This window comes from Episyrphus balteatus, chromosome 4 (genome assembly GCF_945859705.1).
Source record: "Episyrphus balteatus chromosome 4, idEpiBalt1.1, whole genome shotgun sequence".
In the NCBI taxonomy this organism is placed as follows: domain Eukaryota; kingdom Metazoa; phylum Arthropoda; class Insecta; order Diptera; family Syrphidae; genus Episyrphus; species Episyrphus balteatus.
In genome coordinates, this window is record NC_079137.1 from 6,463,919 (window position 1) to 6,483,690 (window position 19,772).

The 19,772-nt window shown below is 28.7% G+C and overlaps 1 protein-coding gene across 1 annotated transcript in view; it reads right to left on the bottom strand.

Moving 5' to 3' along the window:
• The window catches only part of LOC129920238 (uncharacterized), a 222,849-nt gene that overhangs the window by 111,387 nt on the left and 91,690 nt on the right, over positions 1-19,772 (bottom strand). The window contains exon 3 of the mRNA XM_056001497.1: positions 1,913-2,020. Within this exon, the coding sequence (XP_055857472.1) occupies positions 1,913-2,020 (108 nt within the window). The remainder of the gene's footprint in view (positions 1-1,912; positions 2,021-19,772) is intronic.

Sequence of the window (19,772 nt, forward strand, 5' to 3'; positions counted from 1 at the left end):
AACGCTGTCAATAACCCTCTTATACTAAAAATGAATACAAAATTCTTGAATTGAAATACAAACATTGAAGAAAGATTGCTATATACTAGCTAAAAAATAAATTTTAGAAAAAACTCAAACAATTGTTTCATGATAAAACTAATAAAAAAAGGTCTGAGTTCTTGAGGGCCTTTCTAATATTTAAATTTATTTAAAAATACATGTTAAATGTCTTAATTATTAGAAAAATTTATCTAAGATATCAAAGATTTAGGAAATTTTCAAAATTACGAACTCTATTTTAAAACATCTACAACATAATAATTTGGCAATTTTTTTAAATAAAGTAATAAGGTCTTAAGCATTTAAAAATTAAGAATTTAGGAGTTCATTATCTCACAGTTGTCAACGATATTGAGAGAATATTATTTATAATAATCTTCAACCCACAAAACAATTCCTGATAGCATTCAGAAATGAACTAATATAAAATATTTCTGGGGTCTCAGTTAAATCACTTAACAGCACGATTAATTTTATTTATGAAGCTGAAGCCACTTAATTTTAAGAGGTTTCAGAAACTCTTAAGAAATCTTTGGTGCAAATAAACGTTTAAAAAAAAAAACCGGAAGAAGAAATAACGAATTAATAATTATTACAAAAATATTCTAAGGTCTCAGAGACAATAAAAGCATCTAAATTAAAAATGTTTGAGATTATTTTACAAAAATGAATTATTATAATAATAGTGATGGGAACTATCGAATGATTTGAACTATCGATAGTTAGTAACTGAATGATTTGAACTATCGAATAGTTCATTCATTCATTTATTCATTCGAATAAAAACTATCGAATAAAACTTTCGAATAAAAACTATCGAACAAACTATCGAATAAACTATTGAAAAAAACTATCGTATAAAAAAACTATTCAAATGAAAAAACTATCGTATAAAAAAACTATTGGAATGAAAAAACTATCGTTTAAGAAAACTATTTGAATGAAAAAAGTATCGTTTAAGAAAACTATTCAAATGAAAAAACTATCGTATAAAAAAAACTATTCGAATGAAAATAGTAACTAAACTATTTGAATGAAAAAACTATCGTACAAAAAAAATGTATTCGAATGAGAATTATCGTATAGAAAAACTATACGAATGAAAAAACTATCGAATAAGAATAATATTAAAAAAAAAATACTATCAAATAAAAAAAAACTATTTTAATGACAAAACTATCGTATAAAAAAACCATGCGAATGAAAATAGTAACTAAACTATCGAATGAAAAAAACTATTCGAATGAAAATAGTAACTAAATGAATGAATGATTTAAAACTATCGAATGAATGAATATTTTACAACTATCGATAGTTTGATAGTTTTTATTCGATAGTTCCCATCACTAATAATAATATAGTTCTAACAACGACGTATCTCTCATAATCATGAACTCAACATTTTCGAAGGTTTCGTTTTTAAGTTTTTTCGAATTTTAAAGAGACCAAGAAAAAATCATAAATTATACGAAAAATGTCTTCTTAAAACTTAACAAACTATGAAGTATTATCAAATCGTACACAAGTAACCAGTTTGTTTAAAAGACTACTGTTTAAGACCTCTAAACAAGGCGAATTTCAAAAATATTTGTTTTTATAAACAATCAGCTGTCTTCGATGGTTCATATAAAAGATTTTCAAAAACCTTTGAGTTATTCAAACAACATTTTTTTTTTCTAAGGTCTGACTTAAATATTTACGATTGCTTTAAATGCCAAATTATTAAAATTGCCTTACAAATGCTCGGATATTTTTCATTTACTCGTAAAAAATTCAGAATATCAATTTTCGAAAATAATTTTTTGTCAAAGTTTCTGAAACAATGAATATTAAAAATTGATGTTTTCAAAAAATTAATAAAAATACTTACTTGCAAGTTCCTCCATTTTGACAGAAATTCGTATGAGGGTCATCACATAATGGTCCATGGCCACAATCTGATCCACTGAAGCCAGGAAAGCATGAACAATTGTAAGCACTGAAAGCAACAAAAAAAAATAAATTATAAATCTTTGGGAGTAAATATACCTATATTTTTTTTTTAAATAAGCAAAAGAATTTCACTAAACTGAACTTCACTATTTTGTTTGGAAGCGGGTCATCATCATGTAGATATTTTTAAAAGTCGCTATTCATTAATTTTGCACGGGCCGATTAAAAAATTGAAAAATCTTAAGACCTCAAATGTCAATCTCCATCAAAAAGAACACATAAAGAAATGTTACTGAAGTGTTTAAAAAAAAAAAAATATCAACTTTCTAATTGCATGTTGTCATCAAATAATAAACCACCTCATTACTTTCAACACACTATTAAAACTTAACCAGAAAAAAACTATAAATGTCAACATAAAATAAAATTTGTACTAAATTAAAATTCATGTCCAATAAATTCAAAAAGAAAGTCACCATAAAAATGTCCTTAGCCATTATCAAGCAAAAAATTTACTTTAAAAAAACTTTTTCGTCTCTTTTCCTTTGAGGAGTCCGACTATTTCCCAAATATTTCTCCAACATAAAGTAAAATGTAATAATTAGTACTTTCCTTTTGTTTTGTTTTAGGTACCTTCAAAAAAAAAGTCTCTTTGCCATCTCAAATTCAAACGGTTTTTTCCGTCTTCTACTTCTATAAAAGTTAAGGTACCTCCACACTAACTAGTACCCATCAAAGAACCACCCGAAATAGTAGTAGTAGTGCTCTTTTTATTTTTTTTTTTTGAAAGAAGATGTTTATATATAAATTTTTGTATAAGTAAGCATAAGTAAGTGGAAAAGGAATAAAATTTGCAATTAACTTGAAGTTGAATTGCAATTGGCCGTGTCCTTTATTACGACGAGTTGAATACAAAAATGGCAAAAAACTAATTTTTTACGAGGACCTCTTACAGCTATGTTAAGCGATTTTTTTCGTTTTTGTTGTTGTTTGCTGCCCATTATAGTCTTGATAATGATGGTAGAGTGGGAGAGGGAGTAATCTCTTTGTTGCTTTTTAATTCCGGTGAATTGTTTGGTAGGTATGTATGTATGTAGTAAATGGAGGTATTAATATATATACAATATACATGAATGCTCATTGCTCAGCTCATGATGTTTGTTAATTTGCGAAACAAAAGACCAACACTCTGGATGGGAGAAAAATAATAGTTGGATAAGTTTTTTTAAGGAAAGCAGGGGTTAGGTAAATTGTTAAGAACTTTTTCAGCAAATCGAGGGTGGTGGAATAACTATTCTTTGAAAAATCATGAGAAAAGTTTTTAGGAAAGTTGAAAGACATTGCTTGATTTTTATAACCTCCTTAAATGTTTTAAAATTAATAAAACTACTATTAACTCCTTAGCACAATTTTAACTTCTATTTCTTCTTTTAAGCTTCTGTAAAAGTTCTATCGGTAAGCTTACAGACCTTGGTCTCTTTTGTAAGCAAGTTTCTTTAAAACCTTTTTTAAAACACCAAAATGATTAAAGATAAGTAAAGTACAACCATTTTTCTTAGCGTCTTATAAACTTCTATAAAGTTTCTTTAGGTGTTTTAAATAATAAAGTTACAATTCTCAGTGGCAATTGCAAAGTATTGTCGATTTAACATTAAAAATTTCCTAGTTTGACCAAAAATCTAACAATTCTTAATCTTAAATGAAAACAAACATGTTCTGCCCTAGTCTCCCTTAACTTCTATAAAGCTTCTATAGGAATGTAAACGCAAAAAGGTAAAACTTTTTGTAACCATTTTCTTTTATGACCTAATTTCGAAATATATGTAAAACTATCCGTCCAGCTCTAGTCTCTTATTAACTTCTATAAAGCTTCTTAAGGAATGTAAACGGAAAATTTACAACTTCTGGCTTTACTTGCAAAATAAATTGAAATAAAAAAAAAAGAATAATGTCCTCAATAACTTTTATAAAGCTTCTTTATTCTAAGAACCATTACATTTCTTTAATTTTCTAATAACTATCATGTCCCGCCTTAGCTTACTTTTAACTTCTTTAAAGCTTCTTTAATATTTTTAGTGCATAACTTGCAAAGCTTGGTCAAAACCACAATTTATTTTCTATAAACTCTTTAAATCCTTGTTAAAAATGATTGAATATGAATTCAACTAGTATCTCATTAGCTTCCATAAAGCTTCTGTAGTGTTATTTTTTAGTGAAGTACTTACACAAAATGGTCTTAATAGAAAAAAAGTATGTGATGATTTTTAATACACACATTTTGGTCTATTCTAGTTTCCCTTTTACTTCTATAAGGCTTCCTAAATATTTTAAAGAATTTCCAAAAATTCCACAAAATTATTTAAGTGCTCGTTTAATATTATTAAAAATGTATTTAAACTTTTTCAACTTGTTCCACTTCTCCCCTAAAATACAGCAAAGAACCAATTTTAACTACTCTCTATTATTTATTTTTGAGTGTAAGCAATCAATTCACTGCTGAATGAAGAACGTTTCAATAATAAATTAACTGTTGGTTGCATCAAATTGAACTTTTATAATAAAATATTTAAAAGATACAATCATGAGGCAGAATGTAAAAAAAAAGTTTTGAACATAACAAAAACGTTTTCCTAATAAAAAAAAATTACTTTCAACATATCCTAGTAGATAGATAAGCTTGTGTGCTGCCTCTGTTTTTACGGAAGTTTTAAAACTTTGCAATCCAAACGTTTGCGTTATTGGTTGTATGTATACCGAAAGATTATGCTTACTAATGGTGGGAATATTAATTATTTATTACCAGGATACACTTCAAAATTTATGTAGAAGAGTAGGTACATATAGAAAATTTATATATTCTTAATCGTTGAGAATCATTTATGGAGCACAATTTTTGGGTTAAAGTTAAATTCATTAGCTAACAAGTATAAAAGTGTGAGGTTATATAAGGTACGTGTACCCATTTAAACTTTTACCTTGATTTATTCAAAGTTTTGAAAAGTAAGACGCACAACTTTCTTTTCTAGATTTTATTTGATTTAGCTTTTTCAAAAACTTTGACGGTTTTGATTGCAGAATTCAGTCTCATCTCCAAAGTACCTATAGAGTCACCTACATAAGTTTTCTGAGATCTCGTTAACGATTCGAAAATGATATGACCTGCCCTTAAGTTTGACATTTCATTTGATAAGTTTTAAGATGTGGGAACGAATTATTAAAAATACCTGTCTTTTTCTAGAAATTAAATATATGTGTGATTTTTGGATTTTTATAGATAATTGCTATTAATACAACAAATTTAAATGGAAATTTATTTTAAATCTCTCTTGTTTAAAAAAAAACACACAAACTTTTCATCAAAGTTGAAAATATTCATTAAAATGGTATCTTACTTCCGGAAAAAATTTAAAAAGCCACAAACTTATTTTCAACTACCAAACTGTTTTAATGTAGGAGTTAGTTGTTTCCTAGAAATTTAAAGATAGCTGAGAATGGAATATCTTTTATGAAGGGATTTATTTTTTATGGACATACTATTGGGATATTTCAATTTCCAAGAATAAAAAGATTGTAAACGAAGTTCCAGAACGCTTGTCATAATTACTTTGCTTAAAAGACGATTTACAATGAATGGATAAATTTAATTAAAAATCACTGCCACCGCAATCCTTGTAATTATCAACTTTTTAGTTAAGTTTCTGGAAATAATATATGTACCATTTTAAAAAAACAGTGAACATTTTTTGAAGTTCAAGTTCAGACAAAAGTGCATGGTTAAATAAACGAGATATTTTAGAAAACAACAAAATGGGAGGACAAACAATAAATCTGGTATTCACTGTAATTGAAAAACGCCTTCAAATGGTTTGTAATAATGGAATTTGGTTAAAAATTACGGGACAGTTAATTTAGGGATATTATAGGGAAGAATGAAAATAAAATTTATTAAACTCCCAAAAGCTTAATTAATATTGTTCACAATTTTTAAAATAAGTAACAACAAAAGTGGTTCCTCATTAAAATTAATTTTGCTCCCATTTTTTTTTTGAAATATAATATCTTGTTGTGAATTTTACGAACTTAAATTTTAAATGAAAATATTGGGATCGCGATCCCACAGTGTGGCAAATCACGAATCTAGCTGGACAAAATTAATAACTCGCGTTAAATCTTTAGAAAAACTTTTTTTCTAAACAGTTTTAAACAAATGAATGTGAATGGATAAAATTCTATAAAAAAGAAAGATTTTTTAAAAAGAAATCTATAATTTCTGCAAAAAGTGGGTCAAAATAGTAATGAAGAAAATGCATTTTTATATTATTTGAATTTATGTTTCCGTAAACATATTCTATGATTGGATATACTTAATTATTTAAAAAAACGCTTGAAAAATCTCAATAAATAAAAACTCTATTGCTATTCACTAAAAAAGAGAGGCAGAATAATTAGTTTTTATTAAGAAATAGAACTTTTACACACGTTTTTGACAGGTGACATACATGATTTATTTTCTCATTATAATGCTTTAAATTAAAATTTTAGCAATGATTTTAATTAAATATGCTTCACAATCATAAAAAATGGCATCACCTTTAAAAATATCTGCAGATAATTTAAAAAAAGTAACTCCTTTTTGTGCGATGCAAACTTGAAACATAAGGGCCTATTAAAAACAGCTGTGTTTATATTACCTTCGATGTTTTTCAAGCTAATAATTCTCTAAATTTCTTCCTGACCCTATTTCTGCCCTTTTACACTTGCTTCCTTTTTGCATTGAACTTCTTTTAAATGTCCCGACAGAAAAGCATCATTCATCAATGATAATGCCTCATTAGTTTAAAATTCCAGTGGTTTAGTGGTTCCAGAGGATCAGAACTTAATCTTTTATACATTTTGATCCTTCACTCAAAGAACATTTCGATAAATCCTTTCCGGTATTATTGAAATATGCTTTTTCAATTTTGCGGAGAGCGATTCTACTGATTTTAACTATTTTCTAATGGATAGGTGCACTTAGGAGACTTTTAACCTTCCGTTTGTTATATTTTTCCCGTTTTTTAAGTTTTTAAAAATTTTGTTCTTCTTTTGTTTCACTATCTACTGTTTTTGTTTATTTAGTTATCACATAATATTGGTCAAGCGAAATGAAATTCATGTTAAAAGAGCGGTCCAAAGTGTCTTCCACCTTTTTTGTCTTTTTTTCGCTTAACTTGAAGCACAAAACTTTTATATATGTTTTTTTATATACATATGTTTTGTTCCAAAGATGATACCTGCTCATTAAAAGATCAAAAAAACTGTCTTTTCGATCTTATTTGGCAGTTTTGACACATTTTTCGAAAATTTGTTTTTTTGAAAATCTTGACTTCATTTTGAAAAGTGAAAAAAGTTGTATGGCGGTCGAGAAAACGCGAGACATGTAAATAGCTAATCTTAATGACAACACTCCACAATACATTAATAGATTAATTTCAGACCGGAAAAATGCGGAAAAATTAACTTTACCTCTAATTGAAAAACAAAGATATTTTTTTTTGCACTTCCTAGCCTTCTTACAGAATTTTTTTTTTTTTTAAATAGTTGCAATGGTAATTAATAAATAAAAATTATAATACTTTACCTCCAAATGTGATTAACAATTAAAAAAAAATAATTACAACAAAAAAACTGCCACAGCGTTTTTAATCGTCAACCAAACTCAAGCGAAAAATAGAATACTTTGTATTATCTATATCCAACTGTTGACAAGAACCAACTTTCAAGCTTAGCTTCCGTTAATCCGAGACGAAAACAAAAAAAACAAACATGAATTGCAGTTACCCATTGTGTTGAGAAGCTCAACTCATGATTTAAAATCATGTGGCTAAACTTTTTTTTTTCTATTTTGTCCAGTCAGATTGGCGAATTACCACACTGTGATCGGGTCAAAATTCTGCTTTTCAAAATTTTGTTTTTTAACGAAAATTCTGTTTTTCAAAATTCTGCTTTTTTTCTATTCTGCTTTTCAAAATTCTGCTTTTTAAAATTCTGCTTTTCAAAATTCTGCCAGCATTATACTTGAACAAAAGAATTCTGCCAATTCTGTTTTTTTTTTTATAGCATATGCGCTGACTAAAGAAAAATACATTAATGTAATTCAACATAGGTACTTTCCAAAATTTTTTTGTTTAAGTGTCGCAAATATTTTTTAAAATGCATAGACTGACTTTCTTTCAAATAAAATCTATGTTTAACTTATTGGAACCGATGTTGTTTGATACAAAATATTCCTTTTCTTATTCAAATTTTTGAATATTCATCTTTATTTGATAAATTAAAAAAAATTTTAATTATTTTCGTAAATGTATTAAAAACCTTTTCTTAATATTTTCAAATTTGTTCATTTATAAAACAAAAATTAATTTGCATTCAAAGAATGACAAATTATAAAGGTAAGTAATCAAATAAGCAGAAAATTTTTCAAGAAGATGATTTTACAAATTTTTGCAAAAATTAAAAAAGGGTTTGGAAAAAGTTTAAAAGCGCGCGCTTTTTAACATTTTCCAAACGAATCCGTAACAAAAGTGTGAAAACAAAAAGTATTCACGACTTTTAGTATTAGGTAGGAAAGTATGAAACAATAAATGTATTCAAGGAAAAAAGTATGCGCGACAAAAGTTCGAAAAATGGAAAACTATTATTTTGACCGGGTTTTGAGCTGGCAACAATTACAAAGAGAAAAGAGAATTTGCGAAAACAAAATTGGCGGTGGACAATTCTGATTGGTCAAGAAGGAAGAAATAGACGAATTTATTGTTAGATAGGGCTGGGGTCTCAGGAAAAAAGAGAGTATACAGAAATATTTATTCATAAGGATAGGAGGTCTAAATTTAATTTTCAGTCTCGCAGGTCGCAGCTGCGATGAGCAAGGCAAGAACAAAAGTGTGAATAAATAGACGAATTTATTGATAGGGCTGGGGTCTCAGAAAAAAAGAGAGTATACCTACAGAAATATTTATTCATAAGGATAGGAGGTCTAAATTTAATTTTCAGTCTCGCAGGTCGCAGCTGCGATGAGCGAGGCAAGAACAAAAGTGTGAATAAATAGACGAATTTATTGTTAGATAGGGCTGGGGTCTCAGAAAAAAAGAGAGTATACCTACAGAAATATTTATTCATAAGGATAGGAGGTCTAAATTTAATTTTCAGTCTCGCAGCTGCGATGAGCGAGGCAAGAACCAAAGTGTGAATAAATAGATGAATTTATTGTTAGATAGGGCTGGGGTCTCAGAAAAAAAGAGAGTATGCCTACAGAAATATTTATTCATAAGGATAGGAGGTATAAATTTAATTTTCAGTCTCGCAGGTCGCAGCTGCGATGAGCGAGGCAAGAACAAAAGTGTGAAAACAAAAAGTATTCTGGACTTTTATAAGGTAGGAAAGTATGAACAGATAAAAGTATTCAAGGAAAAAAGTATGCGCGACAAAAAATCGAAAATTGAAAATTATTATTTTGACTGGCAAAAGTTACAAAGAGAAATGAGAATTTGCGAAAACAAATGTGGCGATGGACAATTCTGATTGGTCAAGAAAGAATTAATAGACGAATTTATTGTTAAATAGGGCTGGGGTCTCAGAAAAAAAGAGAGTATACAAAAATATTTATTCATTTAATTTTCAGTCCCGCAGCTGCGATGAGGGAGGCAAGATTAAGAGTGCGCTCGATTATTTTTTTTTAATTAATGAGAGTGGAGTATTTGTATGGAAGGTGGACGTCCCGCGGCCAATATATTGTTATAGGCCAGTCATTATGTCGTAAAAAACGGCTTATAAATGCAAAATGACCGAGAAAGCTAAATTTTGGATATGTTGTAGGGGATGCTTAAAAAAGCTTAACTTGAAGTTTTCGACCAAGATTTCCTATGAGCTTTTTCCGCCACTTTGAAAAAAAGGATAAAATTTGTTTTTTGACAATAACTCGGCTATCTGACGAGATACGAAGATACCCCTTTCTACCAACTAGTTTGTGGGCAATTTATTTTTTCCCTTTCATTTATCCATTTATCCTAAATTTTCCAACCAGCCATATGCTGCTAATAATTTTTTTATTTTCAAAAGTTATTGACACTGATCTAATTGCAATTTTGATAAACTAAATAATATAGAGATTGAAACAAATTACAAAATGCACACTCAACACAAAAAGCCGGTATATGTACTTACAAAATTTGGGTTAATAAAATTGGGGTTAAAAGAAACCATTACTATTTTCTTCTCATTATTTATTAAATAAATACATACATATGTATGCATGTGTTAATGATATAATAATATAAACATTAAAAAAAACATGAATGATTGTTTTTTTTACAACCGAACGAGCGGCTTTCTTGGCGGTGGGCGCGGACTTAACGACCTTGCGGCCAGCTGGAAGTCGTAATTTTTGTCCAAAAAAAAAACTAAAAATACAAAATTGTAGGTCTGAGTATGGTCTACAAATTTTATGTTAATAATTTTTTCGATATTCATCACACAAAAATAGATAATGTCAAAAAAACAAATGGCATGTCCCAAATTTTTGACTTTTTTAATCGATATCTCGAAAACGGTTCATGATACGCAAAAAATATGTATCCATGAATTGTAGAACATGGTAAAAGCTACAAAAAAGCTTATTGTAAAATTTTCGTATCTCGTCGGATAGCCAAGTTATTGTCAAAAAACCAATTTTATCCTTTTTTTCAAAGTGGCGGAAAAAGCTCATAGGAAATCTTGGTCGAAAACTTCAAGTTAAGCTTTTTTAAGCATCCACTACAACATATCCAAAATTTAGCTTTCTCGGTCATTTTGCATTTCTAAGCCGTTTTTTACGACATAATGACTGGCCTATAACAATATATTGGCCGCGGGACGTCCACCTTCCATACAAAAACTCCACTCTCCCTAATTAAAAAAAAATAATCGAGCGCACTCTTAATCTTGCCTCCCTCATCGCAGCTGCGGGACTGAAAATTAAATGAATAAATATTTTTGTATACTCTCTTTTTTTCTGAGACCCCAGCCCTATTTAACAATAAATTCGTCTATTTATTCTTTCTTGACCAATCAGAATTGTCCATCGCCACATTTGTTTTCGCAAATTCTCATTTCTCTTTTTAACTTTTGCCAGTCAAAATAATAATTTTCAATTTTCGAACTTTTGTCGCGCATACTTTTTTCCTTGAATACTTTTATCTGTTCATACTTTCCTACCTTATAAAAGTCCAGAATACTTTTTGTTTTCACACTTTTGTTCTTGCCTCGCTCATCGCAGCTGCGACCTGCGAGACTGAAAATTAAATTTATACCTCCTATCCTTATGAATAAATATTTCTGTAGGTAAACTCTCTTTTTTTCTGAGACCCCAGCCCTATCTAACAATAAATTCATCTATTTATTCACACTTTGGTTCTTGCCTCGCTCATCGCAGCTGCGAGACTGAAAATTAAATTAAGACCTCCTATCCTTATGAATAAATATTTCTGTAGGTATACTCTCTTTTTTTCTGAGACCCCAGCCCTATCTAACAATAAATTCATCTATTTATTCACACTTTTGTTCTTGCCTCGCTCATCGCAGCTGCGACCTGCGAGACTGAAAATTAAATTTAGACCTCCTATCCTTATAAATAAATATTTCTGTAGGTATACTCTCTTTTTTTCTGAGACCCCAGCCCTATCTAACAATAAATTCGTCTATTTATTCACACTTTTGTTCTTGCCTTGCTCATCGCAGCTGCGACCTGCGAGACTGAAAATTAAATTTAGACCTCCTATCCTTATGAATAAATATTTCTGTATACTCTCTTTTTTTCTGAGACCCCAGCCCTATCTAACAATAAATTCGTCTATTTCTTCCTTCTTGACCAATCAGAATTGTCCACCGCCAATTTTGTTTTCGCAAATTCTCTTTTCTCTTTGTAATTGTTGCCAGCTCAAAACCCGGTCAAAATAATAGTTTTCCATTTTTCGAACTTTTGTCGCGCATACTTTTTTCCTTGAATACATTTATTGTTTCATACTTTCCTACCTAATACTAAAAGTCGTGAATACTTTTTGTTTTCACACTTTTGACGGGTTCCCTTTCCAAACCCTTTTTTAATTTTTTGCAGAATTTTGAAAAACAGAATTTTGAAAAACAGTATTTTGAAAAGCAGAATTTTGAAAGCAGAATTTTGAAAGCAGAATTTTGACCCTGGCAGAATTTTGACCCCAACCCGAAAATATTATTAAATTTATATGTATTACTTTCATTATGAAAAGTAGGATCCAGACTATCGGCCGTAGCGAGGTATCCGCCTGAGCGGAAAATTCTCCGATTTTCATTTTTCGAAAAATTTAAATTTTAATGACGCAGAAAATTTTAATTGATTTTTTTCGTATTAGGGTGGCTCTAAAAAATGCTATCTTCTACGGTTGCTTGTGGAATTCGAAAAAGTTGAACGTGGATATTATTATGGCCAAATTATCGAAGAAAAAAAATTTTTCCATTAGGGTGGTTCAAAAACATTTTTTTAAGTTATTGAAAAAAAAAAAATAATTTTCACTGCAGAGAAAGTTTTAAAACTTTGTTTTATGAAATATAATGTAAAATTGGGGTAGGTATTTTCGAATTAGGGGGCTAAGAAAAATAGTATATTTTACGGGTTGGGGTCAAAATTCTGCCGGGGTCAAAATTCTTTTGTCAAAATTCTGCTTTCAAAATTCTGCTTTACAAAATTCTGCTTTCAAAATTCTGCTTTTTAAAATTCTGTTTTTCAAAATTCTGTTTTTCAAAATTCTGCTTTTCATAATTCTGCTTTTCAAAATTCTGCAAAAAATTAAAAAAGGGTTTGGAAAATGTTAAAAAGCGCGCGCTTTTTAACATTTTCCAAACCCTTTTTTAATTTTTTGCAGAATTCTGTAAAATCATCTTTTTGAAAAATTATCTGCTTATTTGATTACTTACCTACATAATTTTTTTCATTTTTTAATTGCGAATTAATTTTTGTTTTATAAATGAATAAATTTTAAAATATTAAGAAAAAGTTTTTAATATTTAACATTTCCGAAAATAAATAAAAATTTATTAATTTATCAAATAAAGATGAATATTCAAAAATTTGAATAAGAAAAGGAATATGCAACATCGGTTCCAATTAGTATACATATTTTATTTGAAAGAAAGTCAGTATATGTATTTCAAATAATATTTGCGACACTTAAATACAAAAATTTAGGAAAGTACCAATGTTGAATTACATTAATGAGGTGTATTTTTCTTTAGCCAGCGCATATGCTATAAAAAAAAAAAACAGAATTAGCAGAATTTTTTTGTTCAAATATAATGCTGGCAGAATTTTGAAAAGCAGAATTTTGAAAAACAGAATAGAAAAAAAGCAGAATTTTGAAAAACAGAATTTTCGCTGAAAAAGCAGAATTTTAAAAAGCAGAATTTTGAAGCCAGAATTTTGACCCGATCCCATATTTTACATTTACGCTTGGAATTCAACTAAATTCAATTTAATTAATTTGACATGAATTTAATATTACTATAGCAAAAACGCACTTAAAAACTTTCTGTGCACTAAAAATCATTTTTTTTTTTTTTCAAACGCAAAAAAAAACTTTCTTAAACACCCTAATTAAAAATATTTTTTCCATAGATAATTTGTTCCAAATGTGAACCACTCGGTGTCTTTATAATTTTTTTTTAGAAGAAAGTATGTATTTTTTTTTTGAGCCACCCTAATGTAACACGGTTTACAAATTTTTCGTGTTATTGAAAGCAATATTTTCGGTAACTGAAAAGTAAAGATTTTTTTGCTTATTAAACAAAACTCATTCTGTGGTCATTTTTTATATTTTTTTTCTGACGTTTATGAACACTCAGTGACTGCTGAAAATTGTACCAACACAGGCCTGCAAACAGAATTGGTGTGTTCATTAATGCAGCAAAGCAGAAAGACGATTGTACTAACGCAGACGTTTATGAAAACACCCATAATCAAACGCGCAAGACATATTCTTGTGGGAAATAGATTGCTCCACAAAAAAGGTCTAGAGAACTTTTTTTATTAATCTGAAATTTGAAAGATATTCGAAAATTCATTATTATCAAGTTAACAAGATTAATTCTTATAGAGGCTTAAACGTTCTAATTGATTGCTTTAGCCGTTCTGATTTCATTAGTTTTCTTGTGATTTGGATACGAATATCTTCTAAACGGTTAAAGCAATCAATTTGATGCCAAGGAATTTTTTGTAGAACGTTTAAGCCCCTACAAAAATACATCTTTTTTATTTGAAAATAATGAAGTTTCAGTGAATTGGAAAATTTTTAAAAGTACAAATTTTTTTTAACTTTGACCTCGAATATCTTCATAATGGTTGGATTTATCAAAAAAGTTAATAAAACCATTTTTGTTGAGCAATCTGTTTCCTACAAGAATATGTCTTGCGCGTTTGATTATTATAATTTTCAATTTGTTACAAAATTAAGAACAAAACACGAATTTTTAAAGATTTTCTCGATTTTTTGACCTCAAATATATATTAAACGGTTAGATAAACGAAAAAAGTTTATAAGGCCTTTTTTGTAGAGCATTCAAATACCTACAAGAATATAAAAAGAAATATGCAAAAAAGTCAATTACAAAAAAAAATTCTGAGGGAAACAAAATTCCTGTGGAGACTAACGATAGGGCTCTGGCAACTCTATGGATTGATTTACTTTCTTGTCCACTTGTTGTGTTATTGTTGTACCAAATTTTAGTCTTCTCCTCAAATTTGTTAGGTACCAATTTTAAGTTTTGTAAATACTCGAATTTTTCTTTTGCACTTATTTATAGCAATCAAAAATATATGAAATCCGAAAAATTTATGTAAATTAAAGTTCATCAAACAAAATGAAGATTTCGATTATTAAGTATTTTTCTGAAGTATTTTTTTTTTTTCTTTTCTTCTGGGCAAATATTTATCCAAAGTTTTAACTTGCACTTGATCGATCAAAATAATTCTTTATATCTACCCGCAAGCTTAAAAATGTTTATTAACTAACTTTATAGAAAAAAAAAGAAAGAAAGAATGAAAAAGAGAATGAAAAAAAACTATGAAAATAAGAATTTTAAAATTTTTCGATTTTAATTGTCTTCATAGAGTAGGTTTGTGAGAAGGGGGTAGAAGGTATGGATTATTTCTTGCAAAAAGTTTTTTTTTTATGCAGAATGCATTACAAATATACCAACTTCTATCCATCTCCTTCCTCCATTTTTTTTTCTTCATTTCCTACTGTCCGCATTGTCCAAATATAAATTTGCTTTTCATTTTTCTTCCATTCCTCATTGTTCAAGAGTGATGGCGGGTGGTGATTATTTTAAAATAAATTAAGGACTTTGGAAAACTTTTTTTTTTTTTATTGACTTGCATATTTATAATTCTGATAGGTACTCACTCTAATGTCAAAATCAATACGCCTACTTTAAATTTAGTTTTCGCCCTTGGAATAAAATTTCTTTACTTTTTTTTTTTGTTTATTTTTTTTTTTTGAAGAAATTACTTAGTTCTAAGAGATTTTGCTTGTAATCCAAAATAAATTGCAAACGATTATCAAAATGTAATCTGATATTTGAATAATTGATGCCTGGGAATTCTTGCAAAAATTAACTTTCAATTGGCTACTTAGAAATGAATGCAAGTGGCAGTTTGGATGCAATTTTTGAACAAGTTGTGATAAACCGAAAGAATTTAAGGACTTCTTAATTCTTTCAAACCAAAGTTCCATAAAGCGATTTTATGGGAAAATCACCAAGGAAATGTTATTAGAAATGTTATCTCTGCACACAACGCGTGGGAGAGCTTCTCTGTCTTTTGAGGTTTCGATGTAAGAGGTAGGGGAACGGCCCCATATGATAAATAAAACTCATAAGTCTTCGCACCTTTCAAACTCATGAGCAAATAATAGCTCCAGGATATCTATGAAAAAGAGATTCTCCAACATTCTTCCTTCCTATACACCGCGACTTGACATTCAACCCCTAAAGACATAAGCGCAAACAATATTTTTTTTTGCAAGCTTTTGATGTAAAGCAAGTAAAAAAAAAAAAATAAAAGAAAAACCATCTTCATACTTAAGATAATTATTTGCTGACGATGAATTATTTTGTTTTATTGGTGCGTTGGGTGTATCTAGTATCTACAATGTGGGGCCCGCAATTACACTCCATGCTAAAAGCTAAGCTATTAATTTAACTTGAATATTTTCATTGCTCTCTTGCGCGTTCGTTGTATGAAATTTATATGCGCCCTTTGCCTTAACTGGCAGTCAGTATAATTTATCACCTTTTATGCTAGAAGGTCTTTTTGGCCTACAATTTTACTTTTTTTTTTGGTACGCGTGCAAAGGTATATAGCGTGAATAGACAAATATCATTTATTTTTTTTGTTTCATTTTATTTTTTTGATAGAAAACAGTATTTTAATTAATTTATTCTTTTTAAATAACAAAGGTTAACATTTGGTGAATATTTCGTTTTTTTTTTTTTTTTTTGTTCGATATAATTCTTCTTTTTTCTTAATTTCTTTTTTTTTTTTAATGTAAAAATGATATTTTTTTTAAATAAATTGAAATTTTTTTGATAAAAGTCAAATGTCATTTGTTAACGTGCTTATTTTTTTCTATACCTACGACCGATAACGGCGACGCACATGATTATTATAGCCTTCTATTCATTTTAATAGAATGAAAAGTTAAAAATAATGAGGGTGAATTAAAAAAAAATGTTGCATGTTTTTAGGGGGGTTGGAATTACACGTGGCATTTAAAATTAACATGTGTTTTGAATAATAAAATTTTATAAGGCACAGCACAAGCAATCAAAGTTAAAGTAGGTACCTTAACTGGGTTGGGAAAATGTAAGTCAATTTAGTAAAGTGGAATTATGTATTTTATCCACATGCTTGGTAAATTTGGTTCATGTTCAATTTAAATGAAATGATATTAGGTATACTTAAATGTTTAATTTATAAAATTATTTAATTGACAGTTTATTTGAAAGTTTAGAAAATCAAATCAATATGGTTTATATCCGGGATCTTTTTTTGACGTGACTAGTTTTGTAGCTCGATTATTTATTTACAAAAAAAAAAAAATGAAACGTTGCATATGTACCAGAGTGGGTCAAAAAACACTTTTAATCGAATTTCAAATCATAATAGCGCGGAAAAGTTGCGAATGGTGAAGACAAATAAGGGTTTAAAAAACAATCAAAATCAGTTCATATTTTCCGATCGCACATCGGCTCTGAAGTTCGAAAAAAATAAAAAAAAAAAAATGGTATTTTTACAACAAAAAAAAAAAAAATGTAGGGGGAGTGGGGCTAAATGTAACAGGGGTAAGAATTAACAGCTAAAAAAAGCGATCTTCCTTTCAATATTAAGAAACGCGTAAAGGAGAAAAATGCTCAATTTTTGCATATCTACCGGCACATTTTCTTCAGATGAAGATTAGACGACAGGGTGAGAAGTTACACTAGTGGTGCCCAAAAAATGCATGTTTGTAACTTTTTTTTTTAATTTTATTTTTGGTCTACCTCTTAAACCGAAAAAGATAGAGTGCTAAGTGTTTTTTTGTTATATGCAACTGTGTTTTGGCTCAAATTGCGTGTATATGTTATGTCTATATCAGTTACGCTTTTTTAAATTGATTTTAAATTGATTTTATGTGCCAAATTTCATGCTGGGGCTAGTTGTAACATTTTTCCGGGGCAAGTTGTACCATGTAAAAACCTACCTATACTGAAAAATTGTTTACCTAATATAATTAACAATCCTGAATATGAATGCTTGTAATTGAATTTGTATTTATTTTGAAATTGGAAACACATTTTTGAACCACCACTTGAATTCATAAAGCTTATACAACAATTTATGAATTCGAATAACTTTTATTTAAGACTACTGTCAAATTTTCTCTGGAAATCTTGGATTTGCTCCACTTTTTACAAATTTGCACCAAAATTTCATGACTGAGGTTTGTTTTTATTGTTATTAATTAAAAATAAATAAATATAAACAAATAAAGGTATTTTTCTCTTATTTTTAGTTCTTGGTACAACCTACCCCGGTATGTGTTACACTTTGCCCCGTATGTGGGGTAAGTTGAAACAACACGATTTTTTTTTTTGGAAGCTTTATTTTTCAACATTACCGTTATGTTTTGCTAAATTTTTATGATGAATCTTGGAGCTAAAACATGGGTCTTTAATTTAAAAAAGGTCTGGTTGACCCACTTTCAAATTTGTAGGAGAACCATCGATTTTAGAAAAAAGTGTTACCTTTGGCCCCACTCTCCAGTACCACCCTAACATATTATTTTTTGAACATAATAGCTTTAGAAAACTTTTATATGAGCTAAATATAAAGTAGAAAAAGAAATTGGCGCATGTGTTTTAAAATTTGTCAAAAATTGGCAAAAATCAGATTTTTACTATAATTTTTTCGTTTTTATTAACTATTTGTAAAATGTATTATTTTTAACAAATAAGAATTAAAAATAAAGTTGACACAATTAGTGAAAGTCATAAAAAGTCGCTGAAGATATAAAAATCTTTCGGTCAAGAACGCTTTGGCTATTTTTATTATTCTCTTGTGCCTTTGGTGCTTTTTTGGCTTCAAAAATCATTTTCACGGCCATTTCTTATTGAAAAGTCATGCAATTAAGTACCAAACCATACTTTTCTAAAGGACTTTTGTGTGCTGAATCCGAATCTGAATTTCACTAGCACTTCAAGTTTTCGAGATACTTAAATATTAATAGGTCAAAAACGCGTTTTTGTGGTACTTTTGGCGTTGAATTTCATAACCGTTAGATTTTTGTTCGCAAAACTACATATGCAATATTCAAAAGCCATATTTTATAGTCTTAAATACGTTTATTTTTATTTTCAAAATTGTTTTTTTTTTTTCTAAAAGATATTTGGTATAGAAAGGTATGATTTCTCAAAATCTTGGTGGTTAAGGTAACTTATGGTTTTTGAAGCAGATTTGAAGTAAATTTCAGTTTTCGACTCCTGATTCGGTTGAAAAAATAGCAAAATATTACGGAAAAATAATATTTTTAGGTCAAATGTCAAAAAACATTTCATTTAAAATTAGTCTCAAAAACTTGACGTGATGAAAAAAATCTGTAAACTGTTTTGAATTCAGCACACTCAAGTTTATTAAAATCACCTTACAGAGTTCTTGCTGCCGACTTTTTTTTTGTTTTTTTGCCGACCAGTGTTATTTATCATTTGAATGCAGTTGGGATAACTTTGCCGAAGATATTGTTATAGGACTAAGTGAAGATGGACCAGAAATGTCCAGTTTATATGATAGCAATTCATAACTTAAAATTCTATTCACATCTTTTCATTTGTTTAATTGGGCAGTAAATATCATATTTTTATTTTTCAATTGTTTTGGAGTCGTCACCATAGAAATCATTAATAAACAAATTCAGATTGTTCGTTCGTTTATTTTTTTATTTATCATTTCTTTCATTCAAACAAGCATGATTTGTTGTTATTTTTGAGTTGATTTTGTCGCAATAAGCCAATAAAATTGAGGGCTTTTGATTTGAAACGAGCTATATTATAAGAAATACGAAAAAGCTTCCAACATTTTTTTTTTACTCAAAATGGTGGACAGAATAAGCGTTTATAGAATCTTCTTTTTTGAAACTGTTTATAAGCTAAAAATTTAGCTAAAATGATGTAAAAGAGATGTTCGACTTTTAAATTAGGTAAAACTTTTCCTATTTTCA